This window comes from Symphalangus syndactylus, chromosome 15 (assembly GCF_028878055.3).
Source record: "Symphalangus syndactylus isolate Jambi chromosome 15, NHGRI_mSymSyn1-v2.1_pri, whole genome shotgun sequence".
Taxonomy (NCBI): domain Eukaryota; kingdom Metazoa; phylum Chordata; class Mammalia; order Primates; family Hylobatidae; genus Symphalangus; species Symphalangus syndactylus.
In genome coordinates, this window is record NC_072437.2 from 45962268 (window position 1) to 45988645 (window position 26378).

The 26378-nt window shown below is 42.5% G+C and overlaps 1 protein-coding gene across 5 annotated transcripts in view; it reads left to right on the plus strand.

Annotated features, from left to right (window-relative positions):
- Positions 1-457: 457 nt before the first annotated feature.
- TBC1D4 (TBC1 domain family member 4) overlaps positions 458-26378 on the plus strand; it is a 198055-nt gene continuing 172134 nt past the window's right edge. For 2 of the 5 annotated variants that reach the window (XM_055244039.2, XM_055244041.2), the window contains exon 1: positions 498-1855. In XM_055244039.2, coding sequence (XP_055100014.1) covers positions 1358-1855 — 498 coding nt within the window. In that variant the 5' untranslated portion in view covers positions 498-1357. Of the gene's footprint in view, positions 1856-26378 lie in introns of all 5 variants that reach the window. The other 3 variants (XM_055244043.2, XM_055244042.2, XM_063618763.1) reach the window with 3 other exon arrangements.

Sequence of the window (26378 nt, forward strand, 5' to 3'; positions counted from 1 at the left end):
TTTTGTCTTTACTTCTTACCCAATTCTTGATTATCATTCAGTATGCGTAAAAAGAGAGAATACTTGTCTACCTGTTTTAAAATTACAATGATCAAATTATTCCAAACTTTTTTTTAGTTCTTTGGAAATATGTATTACCACATATATATAAAAGAACAAGAAATCTCTACATTAGCTCTCAACTGGGGATATAAAATAAATAAAATATAACTTTTCCGTATTTTAAGAAGTTGGCTGCTTTAATAACTAGGAAGATTCAAGTTGTCGATATGTTTTAAAGTGAAATTTGGAACTGGAATTTATAATATTGTGATTGAAAACACGAGGGTTTTTTGAGATTATTAGGAAAGATAATTCAGAAATTAATGTGTAGGCTTTAGAAGGAACTGAAACCAAGCAAATACTGTTAAAAAAAAAAAAATCCCAGTTCTCTACTGCGAGTGGCCCCCTCTCTAGGGGGCAGCAGAGACGCCCGGGAGGAGACGGAGATCGCAGCGACTCAAGAGAGGCCAAGTGGGTCCGGGCAGTGCCCGCGCCAGGCTCTGAGCTGCAGCCCCAAGGGCGGGGGTCGAAGGAAGAGGCGGAGAGGCGGCTTCACAGATAAGCTTTTGCAGGCGACGCTCTCCGCCCGCCGGACGGGAGGCGGAGTAGCAGCCCGATTAAAGAAGCAGTCTGGAAGGAAGGAAGGAAGGAGCGAGGGAGGGACGGGAACGGCAGGAGGAGGAGCAGCGAGCTGGGCTGCAGCTGCGGCGGGAGGAGGAGCGGCCCCCGCGAGGCCACGTTTTGTTTTTGTTATTTTCCATTGGAGTAGTTGTCGGAGGCCTTTCCTGAGGACTGACCGCGCCGCAGCCCGGCAGCCCCGACCTTCCAGGTGACAGCCGGTCACCCTGGTAGGAGTCAGCTCCGCCCCAAGTCACCCCTCCCGCCCACAGCCCCATTCCCCGCCCAGCCACCCAGTGCCTGCCCGAGGCGAGCGCGGCGGCCGCAGCGGGGCTGCGGCGCTGGAGCCGGCGGCCGCAGGGACCCTCGGCGTGGTCCTCTGACCCTGCAAATCCGCGACGGAGGAAGGGGAGGTCCTGCCCGAGGCGCCAGCCCGAGGAGGAGGATGCCCATTTAACCTGCCCTCGCCTGCCAGGCGCTTGCCTCGGTGCCCGCCGCCGGAGCCTCCGAGCCGCGCCCGTGGAAGTGCTGCATGGGGCAGGGCTGCTGAAGCGCGGAGTTCGGGGTCGCGCCACTCCCAGGCAGGCGCGGGAGCCCAGTGCGGCAGTTGGCACAGTTTCGGCGGCGCCTTCTGCGCGGGAGTGGGGGGCGCGGTGCGCCCGGCCGACCTCCGCGGTGCCCTGGTGAGGCGAGAGTTATGGAGCCGCCCAGCTGCATTCAGGATGAGCCGTTCCCGCACCCCCTGGAGCCCGAGCCGGGCGTCTCAGCTCAGCCCGGCCCCGGGAAGCCAAGCGATAAGCGGTTCCGGCTGTGGTACGTTGGGGGGTCGTGCCTGGACCGCAGGACCACGCTGCCCATGCTGCCCTGGCTCATGGCCGAGATCCGCAGGCGCAGCCAGAAGCCCGAGGCGGGCGGCTGCGGGGCGCCGGCGGCCCGTGAGGTGATCCTGGTGCTCAGCGCGCCCTTCCTGCGTTGCGTCCCCGCGCCGGGCGCTGGGGCCTCGGGGGGCACTAGTCCGTCGGCCACGCAGCCCAACCCGGCCGTGTTCATCTTCGAGCACAAGGCGCAGCACATCTCGCGCTTCATCCACAACAGCCACGACCTCACCTACTTTGCCTACCTGATCAAGGCGCAGCCCGACGACCCCGAGTCGCAGATGGCCTGCCACGTTTTCCGCGCCACAGACCCCAACCAGGCAAGACCCGGGCTCGGAGGCGCGGGGGGCGGGGTCGGCCCTGGGGGATCGGGTAGCAGGGCGGGAGGGGCAGGGACCCCACTTTAAGGACCGACTGTGGTTTGGCTACAGGCGCGCGCTCTCCACGTGGCGCGCTCAAGCGCCGGCTAGTCCCCTTCCCTGGACCTTGGGAGTGGGAGAGAAGGCGTTCGGGGGCTGGGCGAGCGGCGGGAGCGGCCGGCCGGCTACAGCAGGGACCCGGAGGGAAAAGGACAGCGGTCCCGGGATGGAGGGGGAGCTGGCGCGTCCAAGGAGCACGCGTGGAGGAGCGCGCGTCCCGGGAGGACGGCGGTGTCTGGAGTGTGACCGGAGATGGCTTGTTTGCCGTGTGTGTGTGTGTGTGTGTGTGTGTCTGTGTGCGTGCGTGTGCGCGCGAGCGCGTGTATGAACGCAGAAGGTTGGGTTCCTAGAGGTCCTCACTAGTTCGCAATCGCGGTCAAATCCTTAACCGGTTTGGCTGGTCGCGTCATCTTCGAAGCAGCACCTGCAGGTCTCCGGTCTGGGAGGCGATTTCCGAGCGGGGCTTAGGGAAAAGTTACTAGACATCGTCAGATGGTCTGCAAAGAAGGATTCTACATTTGGATATTGAATGGAAAGAAGCCCTTTTTTTTTTGCAGTTTTTAAACACACTTAATTGGAGGCAGTGTAGTAGAACAGGTTTCTAATACCATTTTTTAAATGTTTTTTTCCACTTTTGTTTTTAATATATTTTTTTCAGAGTCTTCTAAATCGAATTACCAAACAGTAAACTTTTACTTCCTTAAAAACAGATATGGTCCTTATGGAATAGGGAGAGGAGAACTTGACTATGCAGTGATTGTGTCTTTGAAAACAGGGGTTTTCCCCTTTAATTTGTAATGAGTTTTTTTTCCCCCATATCAAAAGCTTCCAAAATGCTGTTTTAAAAATGGTTATTTACTGTTTGCACAGTCCTTTAGGTTCTTTGGAAAAATGGTGTTGTCTAAATATAAATAAAGTCTCAGGTTGCACCATGTGGCGTTCTTTTGGTAGCTGGGAAATTAATCGTAGTCAGATGAGAAAAACATCCTATAAATATGGCTTTAATTTTTTTATTTCACAATTCTTCTGTCTGTAATTGAAAGACTTAGTTCAACAGTTTTCACAAAAGGCTTGTAGTTGAATTGAAGAAAATAATAGTTCGTTCTCTTAGATTTCATCAGTTACTTTGAAAAAAAGTTAATTTTTTTTTTTTTTTTTTTTTTTTTTTTTTTTTTTGAGACGGAGTCTCGCTCTGTCGCCCAGGCTGGAGCGCAGTGGTGCGATCTCGGCTCACTGCAACCTCTACCTCCCGGGTTCAAGTGATTCTCGTGCCTCAGCCTCCCCAGTAGCTGGCATTACAGGCGCCCAACAATCAGAACTCCTAATGTGAAGTTATGTTTATGGCGTAACTGTTATGTTTATGGCAAAATATCGTACTAACATTATTTCAAGATCCTAACCACGGTTTAATGAATTTCATTTTGTGAACATTTCTTCAAAACTTATTTTTAGCTTTCACATATGTTAAAATTGGAAAGTTTCTGAAAGCTATTACATTTTATTGTATTACATTTTTCTGGTTCTGGTGGTAAAGAGGAGCCAGTTGCATTTTTCCAGGACTTTAAGGAACTTTTCATGACTCTTGGGGGTTTATGTTAAAGTTATTTCCCCCCAGCAACATCTGATGCATGACACATTGTTGCTAATCTCATTGATGGTCCTGGCACCTTGAGTTCTCAATAGCTGCTGTTGAGCTCCTCTTGGTCTCATTGGTAGGAAGTCAATTATAAACATTCCTTTATTTTCCTCCATTATATGTTTAAGCATTAGAGGCTGAACTATATAAATATTAATATGTTTAGGCTCACTTCTCCCTTTTAGTCCAGTGGGAGCAGTGGAAGTCATATGACTTTCTCATAAAAGTTCAAGAAAACCTCTAACTTTCCTATTTATTGCCTTTTCCCAGATGAGTGTTTGATCTAAAGATATGAATTACTATTTGCTCTTAACCAAGAGATTCCCTGGCAGAGGATTATTAATTTGAAGGGCTATATGTAGTGTCTCCAGAGAGCATCTCCAGCCATTAATCGGTGGTTACAAACTCAAATGATGAAGAGGGTTGAGTGAAGACCATGGAGGACTGGATAGTGGGTGTCCTTTCTCAGGTTGCTACTTAGCTCCACTTGGAAATTGCATGAATAGGATGCAAGTCTAGCTTTGCTAGAGCTGCTGATTTCCCAAGAGAGAGTGGAAATCTGAATTTTTATATATGATCCCGCATTTTAAAGTATTGGCAAATATTGTAAACATTTAAGAATCCTATCTGGGCCAAACAATACACATCTGAGAGATGGCTTTAGAGATCCATGAGCGGCCACTTTTGATCTTTGGCATAAATATTTGTTGAGTGGACAAGTGCAGTCATTGACACTATGTGCTGTTTGCTGTATTTCCTTTAGAGCATCCAGGTTCATTGATATGGCTCTCATAGTAGGGGAAGTTGGGACCATCCTTTTTGAAGAATTTACCAGAAAAATTCCCAGAAGTGTTGATTCTGCAGCTGGACATGTTAAAGGGGTCAGTTCAACATATTATCATCCAGCAGTATGCTTCATGCAGAGTTGGCTGTGGATAGTTCTAGGGACCCTTGAAATCAGAAGGAATACCTGCTGTTTGCTTTGTTCTGAGTTCTACATTTGAAGTGGAGAATTATTTATTTGGACTTAAGATCATTGTTAAGAGAGTCTCCTAAGTGTTTCCCTCAGTCCTTGACAAAGTCTACAAAGTCTACAAAGGTAGCCTAGAGCAGTAGACCTGCAAACATCCCCTAACATACTTGACTGTGGTTTGTCTGTCATGCCTGTTCCTTTAATGCAATGGCCCTATCTGTTGGATGACCATATACTTTATTGTTTGATATGGGACAATTTTATTGTCAAAAGGGGCACCACTAATAATTATACAAGCACTGTGAGTAATAAACCTGGACTGTTCAGGACAAACCGGGATATATGGTCACCATGGCAAAGTTTGTGTTCATGCAGAGCCACTGAGTTGGAGGATTGTGGTTGCTAATATAAAATGATAATGTTTTCAAGAATATTTACTCACATATTGGAGTTGGATCTACATTTGACCTCAGAGCTGGGAGTGCTGTACTGATCGCTTGGGGGTCTATTGTGGGGAGTTGCCACAGTGATGTGTTCCCTCTTGGCTCCATACCTCCCTGTTGGGTCAGAGTCAATTTAAGGATGTGTGTTAGGAGAAGCATTCAACCAGAATAGCTCGATGCACCACTGTTTCTCCAAGGTGCAAAGAGAAATGGAGATGGGGGTGAAATATATGCCAGTGCAGATCTGTGTCTAGTCAAGCCTGTGTAGTCTTATACAGGAGGAATGTCAGGCTTAGCACATTTCAGCTAAACTTGAATATTTGAACTGGGAAAAGGGCTTAATCTCATTGGCATGAAGTGAATTACAGACTTAAACTCACTGGGGAAACAAGAATATCTGATTCTCTCCCAAAGGTCTAGGATAGGTCACTAATACTCTGTAAATATTTATCCACTTTCAAAAAGAGTCTCTATGGCATTATCCAAATTTTTCCGTTAAAAAGTTATTTTATGTTATACATCTATTACCACAATAAAAAATAAAGCAGGAGTTGTCATTGAAAATATGAGACTTTGTTATTTTATTTATTTATTTATTTTTTGAGACAGAGTCTGGCTCTGTCGCCCAGGCTGGAGTGCAGTGGTGCCATCTCGGCTCACTGCAAGCTCCGCCTGCCGGGTTCACGCCATTCTCCTGCCTCAGCCTCCTGAGTAGCTGGGACTACAAGCGCCCGCCACCACGCCCTGCTACTTTTTTGTATTTTTAGTAGAGACGGGGTTTCATCGTGTTAGCCAGGATGGTCTCGAACTCCTGACCTCGTGATCCACCCAGCTCGGCCTCCCAAAGTGCTGGGATTACAGGCATGAGCCACTGCGCCTGGCCATTTATGTTAATTTTTAGTTAACATTTGCCTGTGAGTTTTGAGGCATCGTTATATTTTATAATTATAGGATTAACAATCATTTAAAAGATAAAAACATGATTGTTATAATGTGCATTGGTTGTTTTTGTGTAGGTTTACTGAAGCTTGCAAGAATGATTTTAAAGAGACTTTACAAATTGTGTTCTTAAGATTAAAAAAAGGAATTTAATGCCAGTTTTTTTCCCAACTCTCAGTTCTCTTAAAAATGGTTATTACTATCTGAGCTTTAATCAGGTAACCAGTTTTTTTGTCAATATACTTTTAGAAGGTCATTTTTCAGTTCTTTTTCAAAGTTGATGGTTAGTGGCTTTGGGAATATACTAGTGAGTATCCCAGAGAAATTGAAAGCTGGAAGATTTCACCTCTCTGTGCTTTCTAAGAAGTTTATTCTGTGGACAGATAGATCTGTCTCTTTTTTTGTAATCATTTTTTATTCTCTCTCCCTGCAGTCTGAAGTGGAGGTTAATTTGCCTTGGCTCTGTGGTAGAATCTTGACTGCAGTATCTGGGGGAAAGGTACAAACATAGCCCAGAGACTCCCAGCCACAAGGGAGCACGTTATGATAGGAACCCTAAGCTGAAAATTGAAGGTGTTCAGTGTCAGGGCTTGATTATCAGAAACCAGAGATTCTCAAACTTCAGTGTGTGTGTCAGAATTACCTAGGGGGCTTCTTAAAAGAGACCACTGGACCCTACCCTCAATTTCTGATTTAACAAGTTCTCTGGTGATGCTCAAACTACTGGCCAGGTGACCACAGTTTTAGAAACCCTGTGCTAAGTTATTTGGTTCATTTGGTTGGCTGTATGACCATTTCTGTTCCCCTGGATATTTTTGTAGTCTTTCTCAGACTTGAAAGTTCAAGTTGAATGTGAGGAGAAATAATATTTGACTCGAATATTTTTAAGAAGCTCTTCATCTTCTAGCTTAATGATTTGCCTGTCCTTTTCCTGATACAGACATTATTCTGCCAGACATCATAAGACCATGCAAATGTTGAATGAAAACTTTGCCTTTCAGCCAAAAGTTTTAAGATCTGCAGGTGGAATAAACAGTTCATTTTGCGGGGAATACAGATAACCTAAAAATCTGAAGTCCAAAGTGTTTTAACGTCAGAAACGTTTTGAGCATCAACGTGACACTACGGGTGGAAAATTCTTCACCTGATTTCATGTGATCAGAGTCAAAACACACAAAATTATTAAACATATTGTATAAAATTACCTTGAGGCTATGTGTATAAGGTGTGTAGAAACACAAATGAAGTTTTTTTGTTGTTGTTGTTTATTTTTTTGAGGTGGAGTCTCGCACTGTCGCCCAGGCTGGAGTGCAGTGGTGCGATCTTGGCTCACTGCAACCTCCGCCTCTCAGGTTCAAGTGATTCTCCTGCCTCAGCCGCCCAAGTAGCTGGGATTACAGGAGTGCACCACCACGCCCAGCTAATTTTTGTATTTTTAGTAGAGTCGGGGTTTCACCATGTTGGCCAGGCTCATCTCAAACTCCTGACCTCAAGTGATCTGCCCGCCTGGCCCTCCCAAAGTGCTGGGATTACAGGTATGAGCCACTGCACCCAGCCAGAAACATAAATGAATTTTATACTTAGACTTGGGTCTCATCCTTAAGATATCTCATTATGTATATGAAAATATTCCAAAATCTGAAAAAAAAATTCAAAATCTGAAACACTTCTGTTCCCAAGTATTTTGGATAGGGGATACTCAACCCGTATATCCTAATTTCAGATTACGATAGTTTTTGAAAAAATTAAAGGTTGATTTACAGCCTGAGAAATAACACCATTCAGTAAGGCAGAGTCTGTTCACATGCCCTTTTCTCATTTTGGAATGAGTAATTGCTTGGTGAGGAAACTGATGATTTCCATGAATTTTCTAGATTATCTGGTGTATTATTTACCTCATAAATAAAAGAATCAAGTCAGAAAAATAGCAGCATGCTTAGTATACTGGCTATTAAGAAAATCATGCAAAAAGAAGTAGAGTTGGGCAATTTAGTGAATAAGGTAATGGCCAGCCTAAATAATTGCTGCAAACAATTTTATTTACTTAAAAAAACCTCAAGGCTTCTGTTTGTTTAAAAATATCTGGCTGGTAGTTTCAGAGTCCCCTGTCCTTTAGACTACGTTGGCATGTCTGAACCAAGCCAACATGCAGTTACTTGGATGTAGCCCCTTGGAAAGTGAAGAACAGATCAATTATGATTTAATGTAATAGTATATTCAGACTTATTTGACCAAGTAAAGGATTTTGCTTGACATATGGTCTGCATAAAATATGTATACAAATTGAATACCTCGCTGGGATGTGCCAACTCTAAGGATGTCATTGGCTTGTTACTTTAAGGTTGAAATATGGTATGTAATATGGTATGTTGACATTGCACTGTCAAGTTTGTCTGAGTAGCTCCTTAATGCATTTCCTTAAAAGAGAACGTTTATTGAGCTCTTCCTGGGTGATAGCACTACTCTCACTGCTTCTCTTAGGTGATCACCCTTTAGCTTCACAGTAACTGGGTGAAGTACATACCAGTATTTCCTTCATTTTATAGATGAGAAAACTGAGATATAGAAAGGTTAAATTATGGGCGGGGCATGGTGGCTTATGCCTGTAATCCCAGCACTTTGGGAGGCTGAGGCAGGCGGATCACCTGAGGTCAGGAGTTCGAGACCAGCCTGGCCAACATGGTGAAACCCCATCTCTACTAGAAAAACAAAAATTAGCCAGGTATGGTGGCATACGCCTGTAATCCCAGCTACTTGGGAGGCTGAGGCAGGAGAATCGCCTGAACCCGGGAGATGGAGGTTGCAGTGAGCCTAGATCGTACCAGTGCACTTTAGCTTGGGCGACAAAGTGAGGTTAAAAAAAAAAAGGTTAAATTATTTCTCCAAGGTCACAAGACCTGTACTGGTAGAAGCAGATTTCTATCCAGGCAGATTCTAAAGCTTGTTTTCTTTTCTTTTTTTTTTTTTTTTTGAGACGGAGTCTGGCTCTGTCGCCCAGGCTGGAGTGCAATGGCGCAATCTCGGCTCACTGCAAGCTCCGCCTCGCAGGTTCACGCCATTCTCCTGCCTCAGCCTCCCGAGTAGCTGGGACTACAGGCATGCGCCACTACGCCCGGCTAATTTTTGTATTTTTAGTAGAGACGGGGTTTCACTGTGTTAGCCAGGATGGTCTCAATCTCCTGACCTCGTGGTCCGCCCGCCTCGGCCTCCCAAAGTGCTGGGATTACAGGCGTGAGCCATAGCGCCTGGCCAGTTTTCTTACCTGCTACACTAGAGTGCAGTTATTGAAAATTAGTTTTTAGTTGTCAGTCTTATCAACTTTTATCCTATCACTTTTTCCTACTCATATTAAAAATCTCCACAGGTAAATATGCTTATTAAGTTTGTAAAATAATAATTAGGGCTGAATGCACACTTGGGTATAGTTATGCCAGTATGTACTTTCTGTTTTAAGGGGAAATAAAAAAAGTTTGTGTGATTTGTTGGGCTGGTAAAGCTGAACTCTGGTGTATCTTTGGTTTAGTGTCTTTAAGTATGGCAGGGGAATAAACTATGAGTCTATAGTATTTATCACCATTATAATTTTAGGTTAGAATAAAAGATCATTAGGATCTGTATTTAAAAACAGGTAAACCATGAATTTGAATATATTTTATTGAATTATAAAGTATATGAATATCATTTAATATGTCTTTGATATCTATGATTATATGACCGAAAGGGACAAAATATAGGATTAAAACTTTGGTTGGTTTCATTTCAGATAATCTTGCCATAGGTTTGTGCAGTCTCACCAGAAGGAAATCAGGGTTGTTATTACGGTTTTACTGATCTCTTCCAAGTTTCACTTCTTGCAAGATGTTGGGGTTGGAAAGAGGATCTCTAAGTAATGGAATCTTTCTGGCTAAAAATAGGAGCCTACATTCGCTGCTGCTTTAGCGTTTTTATTTTGTGGACACCCTTAACCAGTTGAATAGTCTTCACTTTTAACTTTTGTGAATTTTCACACACATTTTTAAAATTTTCTAAGTTAGGACCATGGAAACTTTGTGCTATCAATATTATATAATTTGTGAATAGTTTATTATCAGTCTCAGATTCTAAGTCAAACACAGTGCTTCTGGTCGAACAAATCTAGAAATCTTTTATATCTCACAATTGTATCTTTTGTATCTTACAATTGTATCTTCATATATATTTTTAATAATGGATTACGTAACTTGGACAAATACGTTTATGTCTGGGACCTTTTAAAAATCAGTAAAAATTGGGAGGCTGAAGCGGGCGAATCATTTTAGACCAGGAGTTTGAGACCAGCCTGGCCAACACAGTGAAACCCCATCTCTTCTAAAAATAGCAAAAATTAGCCAGGTGTGGTGGTGCATACCTGTAATCCCAGCTACTCAGGAGGAGGCTGAGGCATAAGAATTGCTTGAACCTGGGAAGTGGAGGTTGCAGTGAGCCGTGAATGTGCCACTGCGCTCCAGCCTGGGCGACAGCTCACTCTGTCTCTAAATAAATAAATAAATAAATATCAATGAGTAAATTGTTTTTGGTTCTTTCATGGCTCCCAGTTTTTTCAACTCATCTCTTGCCTTGGTTTCAGCCGTTTAATTCCCATTGGCTGGGCAGTCTGAGAGCTTTTCCTGAGTTTACCTGAATTAAACTGATGGCCTTTCTCCTTGGTTCTCTAGGTAATTATTGCTCCCAGATTTCCAGTAGCAAGTTCTTAAGGAGACCAGTTTGCATCCTTCATTATTCTGTGTTGGAACTCCCTGATTCTGCCGCTCCCTTTGAAGACCATCCAATGCTTGTTGCCTGACTCTTTACAGATTGTGCACTACTTGCCTGATTGGATTTCTTTCTAGTCGTGGAAGCTGGACTTCTTTTTCCTGAGAGAGTATCTAGTTATGGTCCTCGCCCCTTCCTATTAGCTCCTTGTAAGGCTGTTAACAGATTTTATTTGCAGACAGATTTTATTTTGTACAGATTTTATTTTGGCCGTCGTATGGAATTTTGTAAAAGCCTGTTGGCATGAACATAGTGGTGGTGGTGGGCATGACCCTTTTAAATCCATCCACAATTCTTTTTTTTATTTTTATCTTTTTTCTCTGAGACGGAGTCTTGCTTTGTCACCCAGGCTGGAATGCAGTGGCGTGGTCTCGGCTCACTGCAACCTCTGCCTCCTGGGTTCAAGCAATTCTCCTGCCTCAGCCTCCTGAGTAGCTGGGACTACAGGCGCCTGCCACCACACCCAGCTAATTTTTGTATTTTTAGTAGATACGGAGTTTCACCATGTTGGCCAGGCTGTTCTCTCTTGACGTCATGATCCGACCACCTCAGCCTCCCGAAGTGCTGGGATTACAGGCGTGAGCCACCGCGCATGGCCCATCCATATTTCTTTTTCTTTTTTTTTTTTTTTTTGAGACAGAGTCTTGCTCTGTTGCCCAGGCTGGAGTACAGTGGCACAATCTTGGCTCACTGCAGCCTCCACCTACTGGGTTCAAGTGATTCTCCTGCCTCAGCCTCCTGAGTAGCTGGGACTACAGGCACCCGCCACCATGCCCGGCAAATTTTTGTATTTTTAGTAGAGATGAGGTTTCACCACATTGATCAGGCTGGTCTCGAACTCCCGACCTCAGGTGATCCGCCCGCCTCGGCCTCCCAAAGTGCTGGGATTACAGGCGTGAGCCACAGTGCCTGGCCATCCACAATTCTTTTTATCTAATTTGAGGCAGGTAGGCAGGTTCAATAGGCAGATCTTTGTCTAGTTTCTTTCTTTCTTTTTTTTTTTTGAGACAGAGTCTCACTGTCACCTAGGCTGGAGTGGTGTAGTGGCCCAATCTTGGCTCACTGCAACCTCCGCCTCCCAGGTTCAAGCAATTCTCTTGCCTCAGCATCCCGAGTAGCTGGGATTACAGTTGTGTTCCACCACACCTGGCTAATTTTTTATTTGTAGTAAACACTGGCTTTCACCACGTTGGCCAGGCTGGCCTGGAACTCCTGGCCTCAAGTGATTCTCCCGCCTCGGCCTCCTAAAGTGCTGGGATTATAGGCTTGAGCCACCCGGCCTGGCTTTGTCTGGTTTCTAATAGCAGTATTAAACAATATGACAACAGGTGATGGTGTATTCTATTTATAGATACCCCTTTATGTTTTACCTTGCTCCATTAATTTTAAACCTTTCCACTGGTCACATTATTCTGTTAATAACATTTGATAAATTTGTTTACTCTCTGTTCATGGAAATAAAGTACATTAGTTATAACATAGAGACTGTCACCTAATAGCTAATCCTCCATCAGGGATCTGGAAGTTAATTGGCATATCACCTTTCTTCTACTGGAAGCTAGGTTGGAGATACATATATATTTAAAAATTAAATTGTTCATTTTAATAAGTAGAGTGTGAACATGACATAGTTAAATCTATCTTAACATGAGAAAATAGAGGACTTCTTTGGAATAAAGAATGTGTAAAATTCAACCTTTAATTTCTCCAGTATTTTCACCTAAGCCCACCATATAGCTTTTTTTTTTTTTTTCTTTGGATACAGGGTCTCACTCTGTCGCCTGGGCTGGAGTGCAGTGGCGGATCCTGGCTTACTTCAACCTCCACCTCTTAGGTTGAAGTGATTCTTGTGCCCCAGCCTCCCGAGTAGCTAGGACTACAGGCACACACCACTGCACCTGGCTAGTTTATGTATTTTTTGGTAGAAACGGGGTTTCACCATGTTGGCCAGGCTGGTCTTAAACTCCTGACCTCAGGTGATCCGCCTGCCTTGGCCTCCCAAAGTGCTGGGATTACAGGCCACTGTGCCTGGCCAACCCATCATATAGTTTAACAGAGATTTTTGTCTGCCTTTTGCTTGATCTACCAAAATTACCCAGCATTTGACTTGATGTTTAGGAGCTATACCCTAAACTTCTAGGAGCCAGATTAATGATGATAAAAATGCACCTAATCACTTTATATTTATTTACTTTCTAGACCAGAGATTCTCAAATTTAGGACTCCTCCCTTGGAGGTTTTGTTACAATATGATTGCTGGACCCCAACCCTGACCCCTGGAGTTTTTGATTCAGTAAGTCTAGGGTGATGTCTTAAATTTGCATCTCTAACAGTTCCCAGGTGATGTTGATGCTGCCAGTCTGGTGCCCACATTTTGACAAATACGGCAGTAGACAGTGGGTTGGCAAAACTACAGCCTTTTTTTTTGTAAATACAGTTTATTTGAACATGGCCCAACTCATTTGTTCATATATTGTTTATGTTTTCATGCTACAGTGGCAGTGCTGAGCATTTGTGACAGAGACTGTATGGTCCCCAGGCCTAAAATCTTTATTATCTGGTCCTTTATGGAAAAAGAAATTGATAACCCCTGCTCTAGACAATCTTGTAAAAAAAATAGGTATTTTAACTCTCATTTTATAGATGAGAAAACTAAAGCTCAAATACTTCTCTTAAGGACTGGAGCTAGTAAGTGGCAGACCTGGGATTCCAAACCCCATGTCCTTTCTGAAACCTACTTAAAAATTTTTTATCGATGGCTTCCAGATTTATTACCATAGCCCAGCCCTCTCCTCTGAGCCCAAACTTTCTTCAGTATTTAAATGCTTACTTGACATCTGCACTTGAATATATACTTGCTGTCGTAACTGGGAATTATATTTGAATCCTACTTTTTCACTCACCAATTTCAGTCATTGAGGCAAGTCACATTGATTCTGCCTCCAAAACTTTTTTTGGAGGGGTAGGAGACAGATTCTTGCTCTGTGGCCCAGGCTAGAGTACAGTGGTGCAGTCGTAGCTCACTGCAGCCTTGACTTCCTGGGCTCAAGTGATCCTTCCACCTCAGCTTCACAAGTAGCTGAGACTACAGGTTCCAGCCACTATGCCTGGCTAATGTTTTAAAAAGTTTTTTTTGTAGAGATAGGTTCTGGTTATGTTTCCCAGGCTGGTCTCAAACTCCTGGGCTCAAGCAGTCCTCTTGCCTCAGCCCCCTAAGGTGCTGGGATGACAGGTGTGGGCCATAGCACCTGGCCAAAATTCATTTTTGGACACCACCCAGATCTCACTACCTTATCTTTTGCTGGGACTATCATACTGCCTCTCACCTCTTCTCCTTGTTCTCAGCTTGCTCTCCCATCAATCTCTTCTTTCATGGAGCAGTAGGAGAGGTAAAATACAAACCAGATCAGGTTTCCCTTGCATTCAGAATAATATGCAAATTCCTTATCATGTGATCGTGTGTGACTCCGCCCCATTTGTCTCCGGGTGTCTTCTTGAAGACTGCTCTCCTGCATGCATTACATTCAGACATACAAGTCATCTCCCCCATCCTTAAACAAGCTCAACTCTTAAATCACTCCAGAGCCTTTGTATGTGTGACTGCCATTCTTTGCGAGCTTAGTTTTTTATCCTGGGCTTCAGTTCTCTGTTAAATTGCAGATGTCACTTCCTCAGGTTGGCCTCCATTAGGTGGGTATCCCACTTTTTCACTTCTGTCTCGGCCATTTGTTTTTCTTTTGACACTCGTTTAAAATTAATTTTCTTTTTTACATTTCTGGGGAGCACTGACACCACCTCTGGAATGTAAGCTTCACACTGAGCGAGATCTTACCTGCACATGGTTGTGTGCCCAGAACCTAGTTCTGTAGTATGGGTTCATTCCAACGAATTGAAATTAGTTGAGTAAGAATTGATCCTTGCCCTCAAGGCATTTAAGTCCACAGGAGCAGATTAATGTCTACTGGCAAAGATATATGTTTGTTTTCATATGGTTGCCTTTAGTTTTCGTCATATTTAACAAGTGGTGATTGTATTCTGTTTGCACGATATTTTTTGTTATGGCTACTTACAAATTTAGAGCCATCATACTGCTTATAATATTAAAAAAGATTATAAAGTAACTTACATAATTTCTGAAAATATTTTGTTGTCTAATTTGAGAAGGGCCTTTTCTTTCCCCTCCTGATCAAAACATAGGAAGTTTGCTAAAGCTACCAACAGGAGAATGTGCGTCTCCTTGTTCTATGTGAGTTGAGGTTTTGGGGATTGGAAGATGATCAGCGTTAATGATTTTGCAAATATATCCATGCAATAATTGGATTTATTTTTAGTTTCAGTTCAGTTCAGTTATTTAGGCTTCCCAGTGGTAACATGATCTCATTTGGAAGCCTATTTAGTAACACAGTGCTTGAGAATGGCTTTGGTAAGTTTTTACTCCCAAATCTGAAACTGACCATTTTCTTAGGCCCAAGAAGCTGGACTAGACCCAAGAAATTGAAGCTCTGGACCCCACTCTTCCATAATTAGTCATGTAACATGAAAAATCCAGATCATGATTTCTTAGTTGCTCCTTTGTTCATTACCCTGTTTATTTAAAAACCAACCAGGTTAATAGCTTTTTAAGGCCTTTCTTAACAAATTGGCAGGGCAGGGCTAAGAGTTGTTTCAAATGCTTTTTGAAATCAAAAAGGGAAATGAATGAATGGAGAGGAGATCCATCTGGGTGAGGTCAGAGAAGAGTAAGAAAAAAAACTGTGGCCAATGTCCACAGTGAACTCTTGACCAATTATAAGATACAGGGTTTGTATTCTGGATTTCTTTATTTGCGAAAACAGCATGCTTTTGTGACAGAATAATAATCACTGCTCTTTTATGTATTTTATTTTATACTTGGAATAAGAGGTTTTGGTAGGTCGATTATAGTTTTCATGGCCACTGAGGCATGCACCAAGCTATAGGTAAGATGGCAAGTAAGATTGCAGTATTCTTGTGGGTTGGGGTTCTACTTTGAAGAAAAAAATTACACAAGGAAAGATAACTTTATTCTTCTAGAAAAGCCTAACAGGCCATAGTCGTATGCCTTTGTAAATATAGGCTCCCTGCTTCCACCTCCTTCCTCAAAAGGGCCTTTTCTCCTCCTTCATAAGTCTGTCTAGTATGAGCAGTACTCATTTCTACATTTCTTCAATGTTTGGTCCTTTACATGGTGTAGGAGAGTCTCATACGGTAATAAGTTCTAAACAGCTTTTCCTTTTACACCATTGATGAAGCAATATGTGGTTTATATATGTGTTTCTCTGTTTTGTCATTAGTTTTTATAATAATTGAAATGATTTTTGGAAACCCGCTTTCCATTATAATCTTGACCCAAAAACATAGATATTGCTGATGATGCATTGTTCAAAACAGCAAACACAGCTGCTTGTTAAGGCCAAAGGCAAATATGAAAATAGACAGTTTCACAACATGTTTGCCTATTTACAAAGGCTGTTTTCTTTTGCTCTTGGAGTGGAGGATAAACACATCATTTCTGTAAAGGGACAAGCTGTAATGTACATATTGAGTATGAGAGTTACTTGTTAGCATTGATTTGAGTCATAACATATTACCCCGTTTACTTAGGAACCAGTCAGGTTAATAGATTTTTTTTGTGCCTGTGATTGTACCAATTAGGTAGTTTCTCTGGAAATCTTGCTCGCTCTGATTTTTCTTCTGAAAGCAGAATTGATTCTAGATATTGGCAGTGGGAACTGACATGTATATGTCCTGTAATTGTTTTTTAGTTGCTTACATTTTTCAGATCATTTACTTTTTTTTACATTTTTTAATTTTTTTTTTTTTTTTTTGAGACAGAGTCTCACTCTGTCACCAGACTGGAGTGCAGTGGCGTGATTTCGACTCACTGCAACCTCCGACTCCCTGGTTTAAGCGATTCTCCTGCCTCAGCCTCCCGAGTTGCTTGGGTTACAGGCATGCACCACCACACTCAGCTAATTTTTGTATTTTTAGTAGAAATGGGGTTTCATCATGTTGCCCAGGCTGGTCTCAAACTGCTGACCTCGTGATCTGCCTGCCTCAGCCTCCCAAAGTGCTGGGATTGCAGGTGTGATCCACCGTGCCCGGCCATCAGATGATTTATTTTTAAAAGCCATGCTACTACCGTGAAAGAGAATTACAACAAATGCTTTGCATGTATTTAGATCTTCATAATTCAAGTGGAGACTTTGAACTGATTATTAGAAAATTGTTGATTTAAAAAAATTATTGTTAAATATCCTCAGTACCTGATAGTGCATAGGGTTTTGTGTATATTTTCTGCTTTAGACTCTTGCTGTCAATGAACAAAATGTTCATTTTTCTAATGCAGGTAGAGTAAATGCAGGAAAGTCCCATCCTTAACTCACATCATTCTCTGTTTTGAACATGTTCACTATAATCAGTCTTAAAAGAAGTGACTAACTTCTGCTGTTTTCATTTGCCATTTGGTGGCTTTGCAAAGGAGAAAAAACCACTTATTATTGACTACGCAAGTGTGACCCTGTGGAATAGGTGTTGATGAAAAGAGTCAAAGTCTACTAGGTATTTGAAGAGGTTTATTCTGAGCCGAATAGGAGTGACCAATGGCCTGTGACACAGCTCTCAGATGATCCTGAGAACATGTGCCCAAGATGGTGAGGCCACAACTTGGTTTTAGGGAGACATGAGACATCAGTTGATACAGGTGAGATGTACATTGGTTCAGTCTGGAAAAACAGGACATGTAGAAGTGGGGGCTTCCAGGTCACACGTAGATTAAAAGATTTTCTGCTTGGCAATTGGTTGAAAGAGTTATTTTCTAAAGACTTAGAATCAATGGAAAGGAATGTGTGGGTTATGATAAGGGGTTGTGGAGACCGAGGTTGTATCATGCAGGTAAAGTCTAGGTAGTAGGCTTCAGAGGGAATAGATTGTAAATGTTTCTTGTCAGACTTAAAGAGTCTGTTCTATCAGTAATTCCAAAAGGGAGGAAGGTAAAATGAGGTGTGCCTGCCCCCCACCCCCATCATGGTGTGAATTGGTTTTCAGGTTAACTTTGGAATGCCCTTTGCTGAGAGGAGGGGTCCATTCACATGTTTGTAGGGGCTTAGAGTTCTATTTTTGCTTTACACAGGGACCTCCAACTTGAGAAGCCAGACTGGAACCAGGAAATTGAAGCTCCGCTCTCCACCCTTCTGTAATTAGTCATGTAACATGAAAAGTCATTTGATCTGGATTGATTTTCTAGCTGTTCCTTTGTTCATTACCTCATTCATTCATTCACTCACTCATTCCCTCAACCATTCCTTCATTTGTTCAGTTACATTGTAAACTGAATGCTTCCAGTGTGCCTAGTACTGTGTTGGATATTGATATAGAGTGGTGTATAAAGCAAATGCATTCACTGCTTCATGTATCTTAAAATTTTGTGGAGGAGTGGGACAAAACTAAGTGAAAAACAGCATTAGTTGATAGCAGAGTCCCTGGACTCTGGAATCTGGCTGCTGGGACTCCAAGCTCCACCACTTACAGCCCTGCGCAAGTTCTGGCACCTCTCTGTACTTGTATGTCCTCATTTATAATATGGAAATGTCAAAATGTGCAGATTTCATAAGGCTGTTGTGAGGAGTGAGTGAATTCATTTGTATAAAGCACTCAGAACAGTACCATATGGTAAGTACTGTGTAGATGTTAGCAACATACCTACAAATTTTCAATTTCAAATTGTGATGAAGGCTATAAAGGAAAAGAAGGTAATGTTATGAGAAAAAAAAAAAAAAGAGGAAACTTACTCTAGATTGGGTTTTGTAGTAGGTAGTTTCTTCAGTTCTCTTTTCCTAATAAAATCTTGTTTTTATTCAGTCATTTCTCCTTCTGTCTCTCAGCCAGTAGGCTACAGGAAAGATTTGCCCAGGAATCCAGGCCCAAGCCAGTTTGTAAGTTTGTCCCTGGACATACAGTGGTTCCAGGAAATGTGGCTCAGTTTGTGCCAATGCAGGATCAAGGGCATTTGCCAGGTGCTGAGACCAGCCCGGTTGTGAAGACCCTAACCCAGTGGCGCTAGAGGAATTAAAGACACACACACAAAAATATAGAGTGTGGAGTGGGAAACCAGGGGGCTGACAGCCTTCACAGCTGAAAGCCTCAAACAGAGTTTTACCCACATATTTATTGACAGCAAGCCAGTGATAAGCATTGTTTCTATAGATCACAGATTAACTAAAACAGGAAACAAAGGGATGGGCTGAAACAAAGGGATGGGCTCTGGCTAGTTATCTGCAGCAGGAGCATGTCCTTAAGGCACAGATCGCTCATGCTATTGTTTGTGGTTTAGGAACGCCTTAAGCGGTTTTCTACCCAGGGTGGGCCAGGTGTTCCTTGCCCTCATTCCAGTAAACCCACAACCTTCAGCGTGGGTGTCATGGCCATCACGAACATGTCACAGTGCTGCAGAGATTTTTATGGCCAGTTTTGGGGCCAGTTTATGGCCAGATTTGGGAGCCTGTTCCCAACAGCCAGGGGCTCTGAGAGGGTTTTCTAATTGGTTGTTGCATGTGGAGTTAGAAACTGGAACTGTTATAGTTATTTCACTACCAGAGAGATGATGAAGTTAACATACTGAGCAGGGCATGTTGTGACAACTGGGAAAAAACTGTACCTGAATTCTGACAGAAATAAACCTGATGACTACTACCTGTGGTACTTTTTCAGTTTACCTGAGTTGAGTTGGTTTTTCTGTTACTTGTAGCCAAAACAAAGAGATGGGTCACAGAAGGCCACTTGTGGAGGTGAACAATTCAGGATAACTTTAGATTTGCTGATTTCTTTACTAATGGGAAGACTTGGGACCACTTACCAATATGAGGAAAGCTGGTTGGGGGAATGTGGGAGAAACAGGTTTTAGGGGTAAATCAAGAGTTTTTATTTCTATAATAAGATGAGCTGGGTGTTAACAGTGGTTTGCAAACTTTTTCTTTTTCTGACCTAAGACACCTCAGGCATATGACATCTTAGTGTCAGTAACTGTGATTTCTAAAGAATTGGCAGTTATTTTCACCAAAGGTTGATGAAATCAAAATCTTATTGGGGGCTGGTAGGAAGGGTGATTTATCAGTGTTTTTCAATTTGATTGCACATAAGAACTTTGTGGGGAGTTAAAAAATGTGTATATGTCTACTAGATTCTTGGGTCCTTCTGTAGAGACGTGGAATCAGAATCTCCAACGTGGGCCCTGGGAATCTCTGTTTAAAAATGGGCCATTGGGATGGAGTCAGCTTAGCACTTCTGTGCGGCCTGAATTTGGAGAACCAGTGCATTAGGGGACCCAAGGCCCCTTCCTATACAGTTTTTTTATTACGACTCCAGGAATCAATTCCACTTAAGCTCAGGAAACACCAGGGGCCTTAGGATTTGCCACAGTACAGTCTTGTTAAAACGCATGAGTAACATCATTACACTACTGCTTCTGGACACCACCTCTGGTGAAATTGTTATGACTTTTCTTTTTCTATAGTGTTAGTGAAAACTCGATCTCTGCAGGAATATTGGCAATACTGTGAGTGTGTTAACTGTTACCAAATGCTTGGGTGTTTGATGGTTATTAGAACATCTGTCACTTAAACAGCAGTTAAAATATCACTTTACATATCAATAGTTTGGCAACTTCCTGGGAAGTCAGATGGTAGATCAGCCTGTAATCATAAGGTTGTGTTCCACAGTCATCGCAAGGACATTATTACCCGTGCTTTGCTGAAGCTAGATAATACCAATAGATGAAATCTGTTGTCAGATGGTAAGAAGAAACGAGTCTAGGACACACTGAAGCATAATTATGAGCAGTGTTACAAGCAGTGGGGAGATGGGATGATCTGTGATGGTGATGTGCTAAGGAGGGTCCTGGCTCCAAGGCCGAGACAGGGCCCCCAAATAATGAGATGATCTACAGGAAGACATTACTCTAATTAATGTAATTAAGACTTTACTTATAGTCATTTGGGCTACATTGTCAGCAAACCAATTTGCCCAAGGTGGTAATGATTGTCTAGGCTTTGGAAAATGATGCTGTAGGAGTTTGTGTAGGGATGGGGGGCAGGGGAAGGTACAATTTAGCTCTGCTTTGTTAAATCTTTTTTTTTCCTTTTTCCCTCTACCCTCCACCCTCATAGGTTTATGAGTGCTGGAAGAACATTTAGTCCTGGAAAAAGGCATTTTAACTCTTCTACCTAGTAAGAGATAAGGTTCTGACTTGACTTCCCCAGAAAGCAAGCAAGTTATAAATATAATGTTCTTCTCTTTGCTTATCTGTTTTTTGAGGTAATGTACAATTTGGTAGTTACCCTAGGTATCATATTAAACTTTAGGTCTGTAGGTCTGGGGTGAGGTTTAGAACATTGGACACCTCGGACACATTTGCATCTGTTCCTCTGGTCCATTTGCTGTCTCCGTAATTGAACTGCCCTTCATGTATGTAGTTGATCTGAGACTAATAAAAATAATAATGGTGATGGCATAGGATTTTTAGAGGGTAATTCGTGGTTATGGATTAGGCAGTGAGAGCCATGAGAATTCTGTAGTTGTCACAGTGTTTTAATCATACTTGTCACCATCATTGTCATCACCTCCACTGTGGCCATTAGCAAATATTGGTTGAGGCTAATCAAGCGTAAGATTAGCAGGTTGGCAACTGGGAATAAGAGGTTTAAGTGATTTCAACATAACAGATAAACACTGGTAGTAGCCTAAGCTCATGTTAATTATGAGGTGAAGCTGTAGAGATAGTAAACATTTGTTGGGGCACTCGATATTCTCCGACATGAGATCTGCAATTGGTTTCAAGAAATGTGGAAGTTTCAGGGCCTGGTTGAAGAGTGTTTCAAGGGAAAATTGATAAATAATTAACATTTAAGCCTTCTGCAGGTTTTCATTCTTTAACAAAATGTCTCAATCTCTCAGAGACTTAAAAGTCAGTATAGCTATCTGTATGTAGGAAATGAGAACTCAATGATTAGGGAATTTTAATGATAGTGCTTTTTCTGTCATTCTTACATTTCTATAAAGAATATGACATTTACAGGTTTAATCAAGTTAAACATTTCTTTCAATGGCTTCATGGTTATTTCTACATTCCTTAGAAATATAATCATAGTACTTTGAAAGAGGATTTTGGTACAGCTGGAAAGTTTATAGCACTTAGTAATTTTTTGAGGCTGTAGTATTAAAGAAATTTATAGCTCCATTATATATGGAAATGGGGTCTGGAGAACATATGATCATTGAAATTCACAGGTAGTTCTTTACTTGAAGTCCTTTCTCAGTGAGTTGAGGAACAAATAAATACAGATGGTCTTTACATCTTTTTTCTCTTAAGCCCTTACTTGCATTTCTTTCATGCCATTATGTATTGTAGATTCTAAGATGTAAAAAAAAAATAGCTTAAAAAGTGTCTCAACTGAATTTGAGCTCTGATTGCTTTGCAGGCATTCAGTGGCTCCCAAATATACAGCAGAACAGTTAGATTCACTCTTTTGTAAGCGAGTGGCTTCAGTGATAATGATGGTATGGAAGATGATAATGAAAAACTACATTGGCTATTTATGGAAACACATTTTCATGTATGAATGGGTACAGCCTAATCTTGTATACTGCTAGTATCTTGTCTGTAAGATTATTGTCATTGAAGGAATACATTTGGCTCAACCATTTACTTCATTCCTTATCTCTCTCCTTTTTTGTTGTTTATTTGAAGCAGGATCTTTGTCTGTCACTCAGGCTGGAGTGCAATGGCATGAAGTTGGCTCACTGCAGCCTTGACCTCCCAGGCTCAAGTGATCCTCCCACCTTAGTCACCCTAGTAGCTGGGACTATGGACACGTGCCACCATGCCTGGCCATTTTTTTTTTTTATTTTTAGTGGAGATGAGGTCTCCCTGTGTTGCCTAGGCCAGTGTTGAACTCTTGGGATCAAGCGATCCTTCTGCCTTGGCCTTCCAAAATGCTGGGATTATAGGCGTGAACCACTGCGTCTGGCCCCTCTTTCTTCTTTCTTATAACCAGTCCAGTTACTCAGAGAATGTTCAAGCTCCATACCATGGGTTGGTAGTTCTCTCCTTCTCTTTCTCTGAACTCCATCTCTGCTTTCCAGTTCTCTGAACTTCTCACCATTCCTCGTGCCCACCTGGCCTTCCACATCTCTCTCTACACACATCGGTCTTTTTGTTGGGAATGACCTCTTGTTCACCTGGTTTCCTGATCTTTACAAACCCTATTCACAAGTCACTTCCTTTGCTGTAGTCTTCTTGATATCAATCCCCATCCTCCAGATGAAAGTTGTTCCTTCCTTTGTGCTTCCCTGTTTATGGCTTTATTGAGGCAGTTGTAGAGTATTTTTATTGTTGATTTGCAAGCCTCTCTTCACTAGTTTGTAAACTCACTGAAAGTACAGATAGGGCCATTTTTGTATCCTTAGCATCTAACACGATGACTAATATGTATTATTATTATTACTATTATTTATTTATTTTTTGAGATGGAGTCTCGCTCTGTCACCCAGGCTGGAGTGCAGTGGCATGATCGCGGCTTACTGCAAGCTCCGCCTCCTGGGTTCACGCCATTCTCCTGCCTCAGCCTCCCGAGTAGCTGGGACTACGGGCGCCTGCCACCACATCCAACTAATTTTTTTGTATTTTTAGTAGAGACGGGGTTTCACCGTGTTACCCAGGGTGGTCTTGATCTCCTGACCTCGTGATCCGCCCACCTCGGCCTCCCAAAGTGCTGGGATTACAGGCGTGAGCTACCGCGCCTTGCCAATATGTATTATTTATATGCTTTATTGAAATAATTTTAACAAAATATATGTTTTTTTGTTGTTTTCAAGTCTTTCCTTTCTGAGTGGGACTGTGCTATGTGTCCAGGGTTATAAGAAGCATAAGGATAGACCAGGACACTAAAAGGTTCATATTGTGTTTGGAAGAAAAGAACACACAGGGAAAATGTTAAATAATTAAGACAGTGAATGGTCCTACCACTGTTTTGGGAAAAAGAACACAGAGAAAGCATATAGGTCCTTAATAGAGAGCTAGGTAAAAGAGGTTTTATTTTAAAAACTGAAATAAAAGTCTACTAAAACTGAACTACTAGACATAGGAGTTAGCTAATATTGTGAGAAAGGCAAGTCAAGCCAGTAGAATGTCGTTAGAATGACAGTAAGAAACATAGTTGTTATTAATAAGTATTGGTGGCCAAGCATAAAAACACACATTTATGAGGGAGTCATACAAACTGAAGCCACACAATCAATCAGAAACACGGTTAAAGAAGATAAAGTTTAGGTATTAGGCGAGGAATGTGTCAACAGGAAATCGAGAATGAACAGTATGGGGTCAGTGTTGTGGGGAAGGGAAAGGCAGGGAAGTTTGAAGAGCAGTTGAGAACAAAACACAAAGAACTAGTGAAAAGAATGACCTTGAAGCTAAGGCACTGCTTGCCCTAGGCTGGTAAAAAACATGCTCTCCTTCCTGCCAGGACTGGAGCGGATCAGAGTGTGACCAGCCCAGGGCTTGTTGGAGGAAGCAGGTGTGCCAACGAGTGAGCTGGTAATTAGGTTAAGGGGGAGAATGGGGAATTGCAGTAGAACCAGATTGTGACAAGAGAGAGTGGTGGAGGAGGTAAGGAGGGAGACTCTTGAGGCAAAAGAATGGCAGAAAGGATATGTGAAACAAGGTCCCAGTTTGCATTTACCTGGTGCTTTCTCTTTCTAAGGCCCTAGGTCTGAAAGGGAAAGCCAAGCAGAGACAGTATCAGTTTCATAGGCCCCCAGGAGAACACATAGCCACTGGCTTGACTTGCCTTTCTGACAATATTAGCTAACTCCTATGTCTAGTAGTTCAGTTTTAGTAGACTTTTATTTTATTTTTTAAAAGCATGAGATTTAAAAAAACCATTAAAAAGATACTTGTAGAAATGTTTAGGATTTTTTTCATGAAATATAGTTAAAAGGTTTTCTACCTAAGGGGTATACATTAAATAGAGTGGTCGTAGAGTACTGTTTTAACACTTGCTTGTTTATGATACAGATAGGACGCAGGGAAATACTGGATAAAAGAGGGCGGTTCCCCATCAAAGGCCCCATCCTCAAGCCTGGAAACCCATGGCCTTAAATGGGAACAGGCATTCCTGTTTTTGCGCCCAAATGTTGCTTTTTCCAAGACCACTGTGGCTTGCCACATCCCTACCCCGAGCCCATATAAACCCTAAGCTCCATGAGTCACGAGTAGAGAAACAGAGGAGCAGAAGAGCAGCAGAGTGGCAGAGCTGTGCAGCAGAGAAGGAGAGAAGAAAAGGAGCATCTGAACATTGAGAGTTCGGCTGGGGATGGTTGGAGAAGAGATTGGCCAGGGGACAGCCGAACTCCAGGGGAAGACCATCTTCCCACTCCATCCTCTTTCCAGCTCCCCATCCGTCCTGCTGAGATCCACCTGCACCACTCAATAAAATCCTCACATTCATCATCCTTCAAGTCCGAGTGACCCGATTCCTCCTGGATGCCAGACAAGGACCCGGGTACCAAGAGGAGAGGGTGTAAAAGGCTGTCACCCCAACTCTCCACTGGGCTGGTTTAACACTTAGCCATCCATGAACGGCAACTACTTGAAAGGGCATTAATTGTAACACCCCTAGATGCTACCATGGGGCTAGAGACCAAAAGCGCTTACCCTGACTCCTGCACCTGCCCATCTGCGTGCTCCCCATCCCATAAGGGCTTTGTGCGAACAACAGGGCTGACCTAGCAGACGAGTCACACCCCTGTTGTAAGACCCATGAGGGGGTTAGGGAACTCTCGTTTCATTTGTAAAAATCACCTGAGGTGCTTGTTGGACAACAGAGATTTCTAAGCCTCACCACAGACTTACAGAAACTAAATCTCTAGAGCAAGCACGTAGGAATTCATGTTCACAAGCATCCTAGGTACTTCTTGTGATTAGGCAGTTTGGGATAAATATTGCTTGTGTCAAGTGAAAGACTTTTAAGTCCTTCTTGTAGGTCAAGGATTATAGTGCTTAATTTCTATGTCATGGTCTTAATTGTACTCCGGTTCCTACTTTGAGAGGTTATAAAAGGAGGTTTACTGTATTCTCCCATGTCTACCAGTAGTTTACCACAAGGGTTCTCAACTCCAGGTGATTTTATTCCCCAGTGGACATTTAGCAATATCTTGGAGACATGGAGACACTTTTGGTTGTCAGGCTGGTCATGTGGGTACTATAGGCGTCTAATGAGTGGAGAGGTCAGGGATAATGCTAAATATTCTACAGTGCACAGGACAGGCTCCCATAAACAAAGAATGATCTGGGCAAAAGTGTCAATAGAGGACCCTGGCCGTAAGGTCTGTCAGTATTAATTAATACATAAACCATTTAATTAGTTAGTAAAATCTTAAATTGATGTATAATGTATATCCCATGTCACTGACATCCATATTAAGATGTAGAACATTTCCAGCACTCAGTGCTTTTTTGTACCCTCTTCCAGTTGATATCCATTCATTCCCCTTTAGAAATCATTATCCTGATTTCTGTCATCATAGATGACTTTTGCTTGTGCCTGAACTTTATATAAATAGAATCCTACA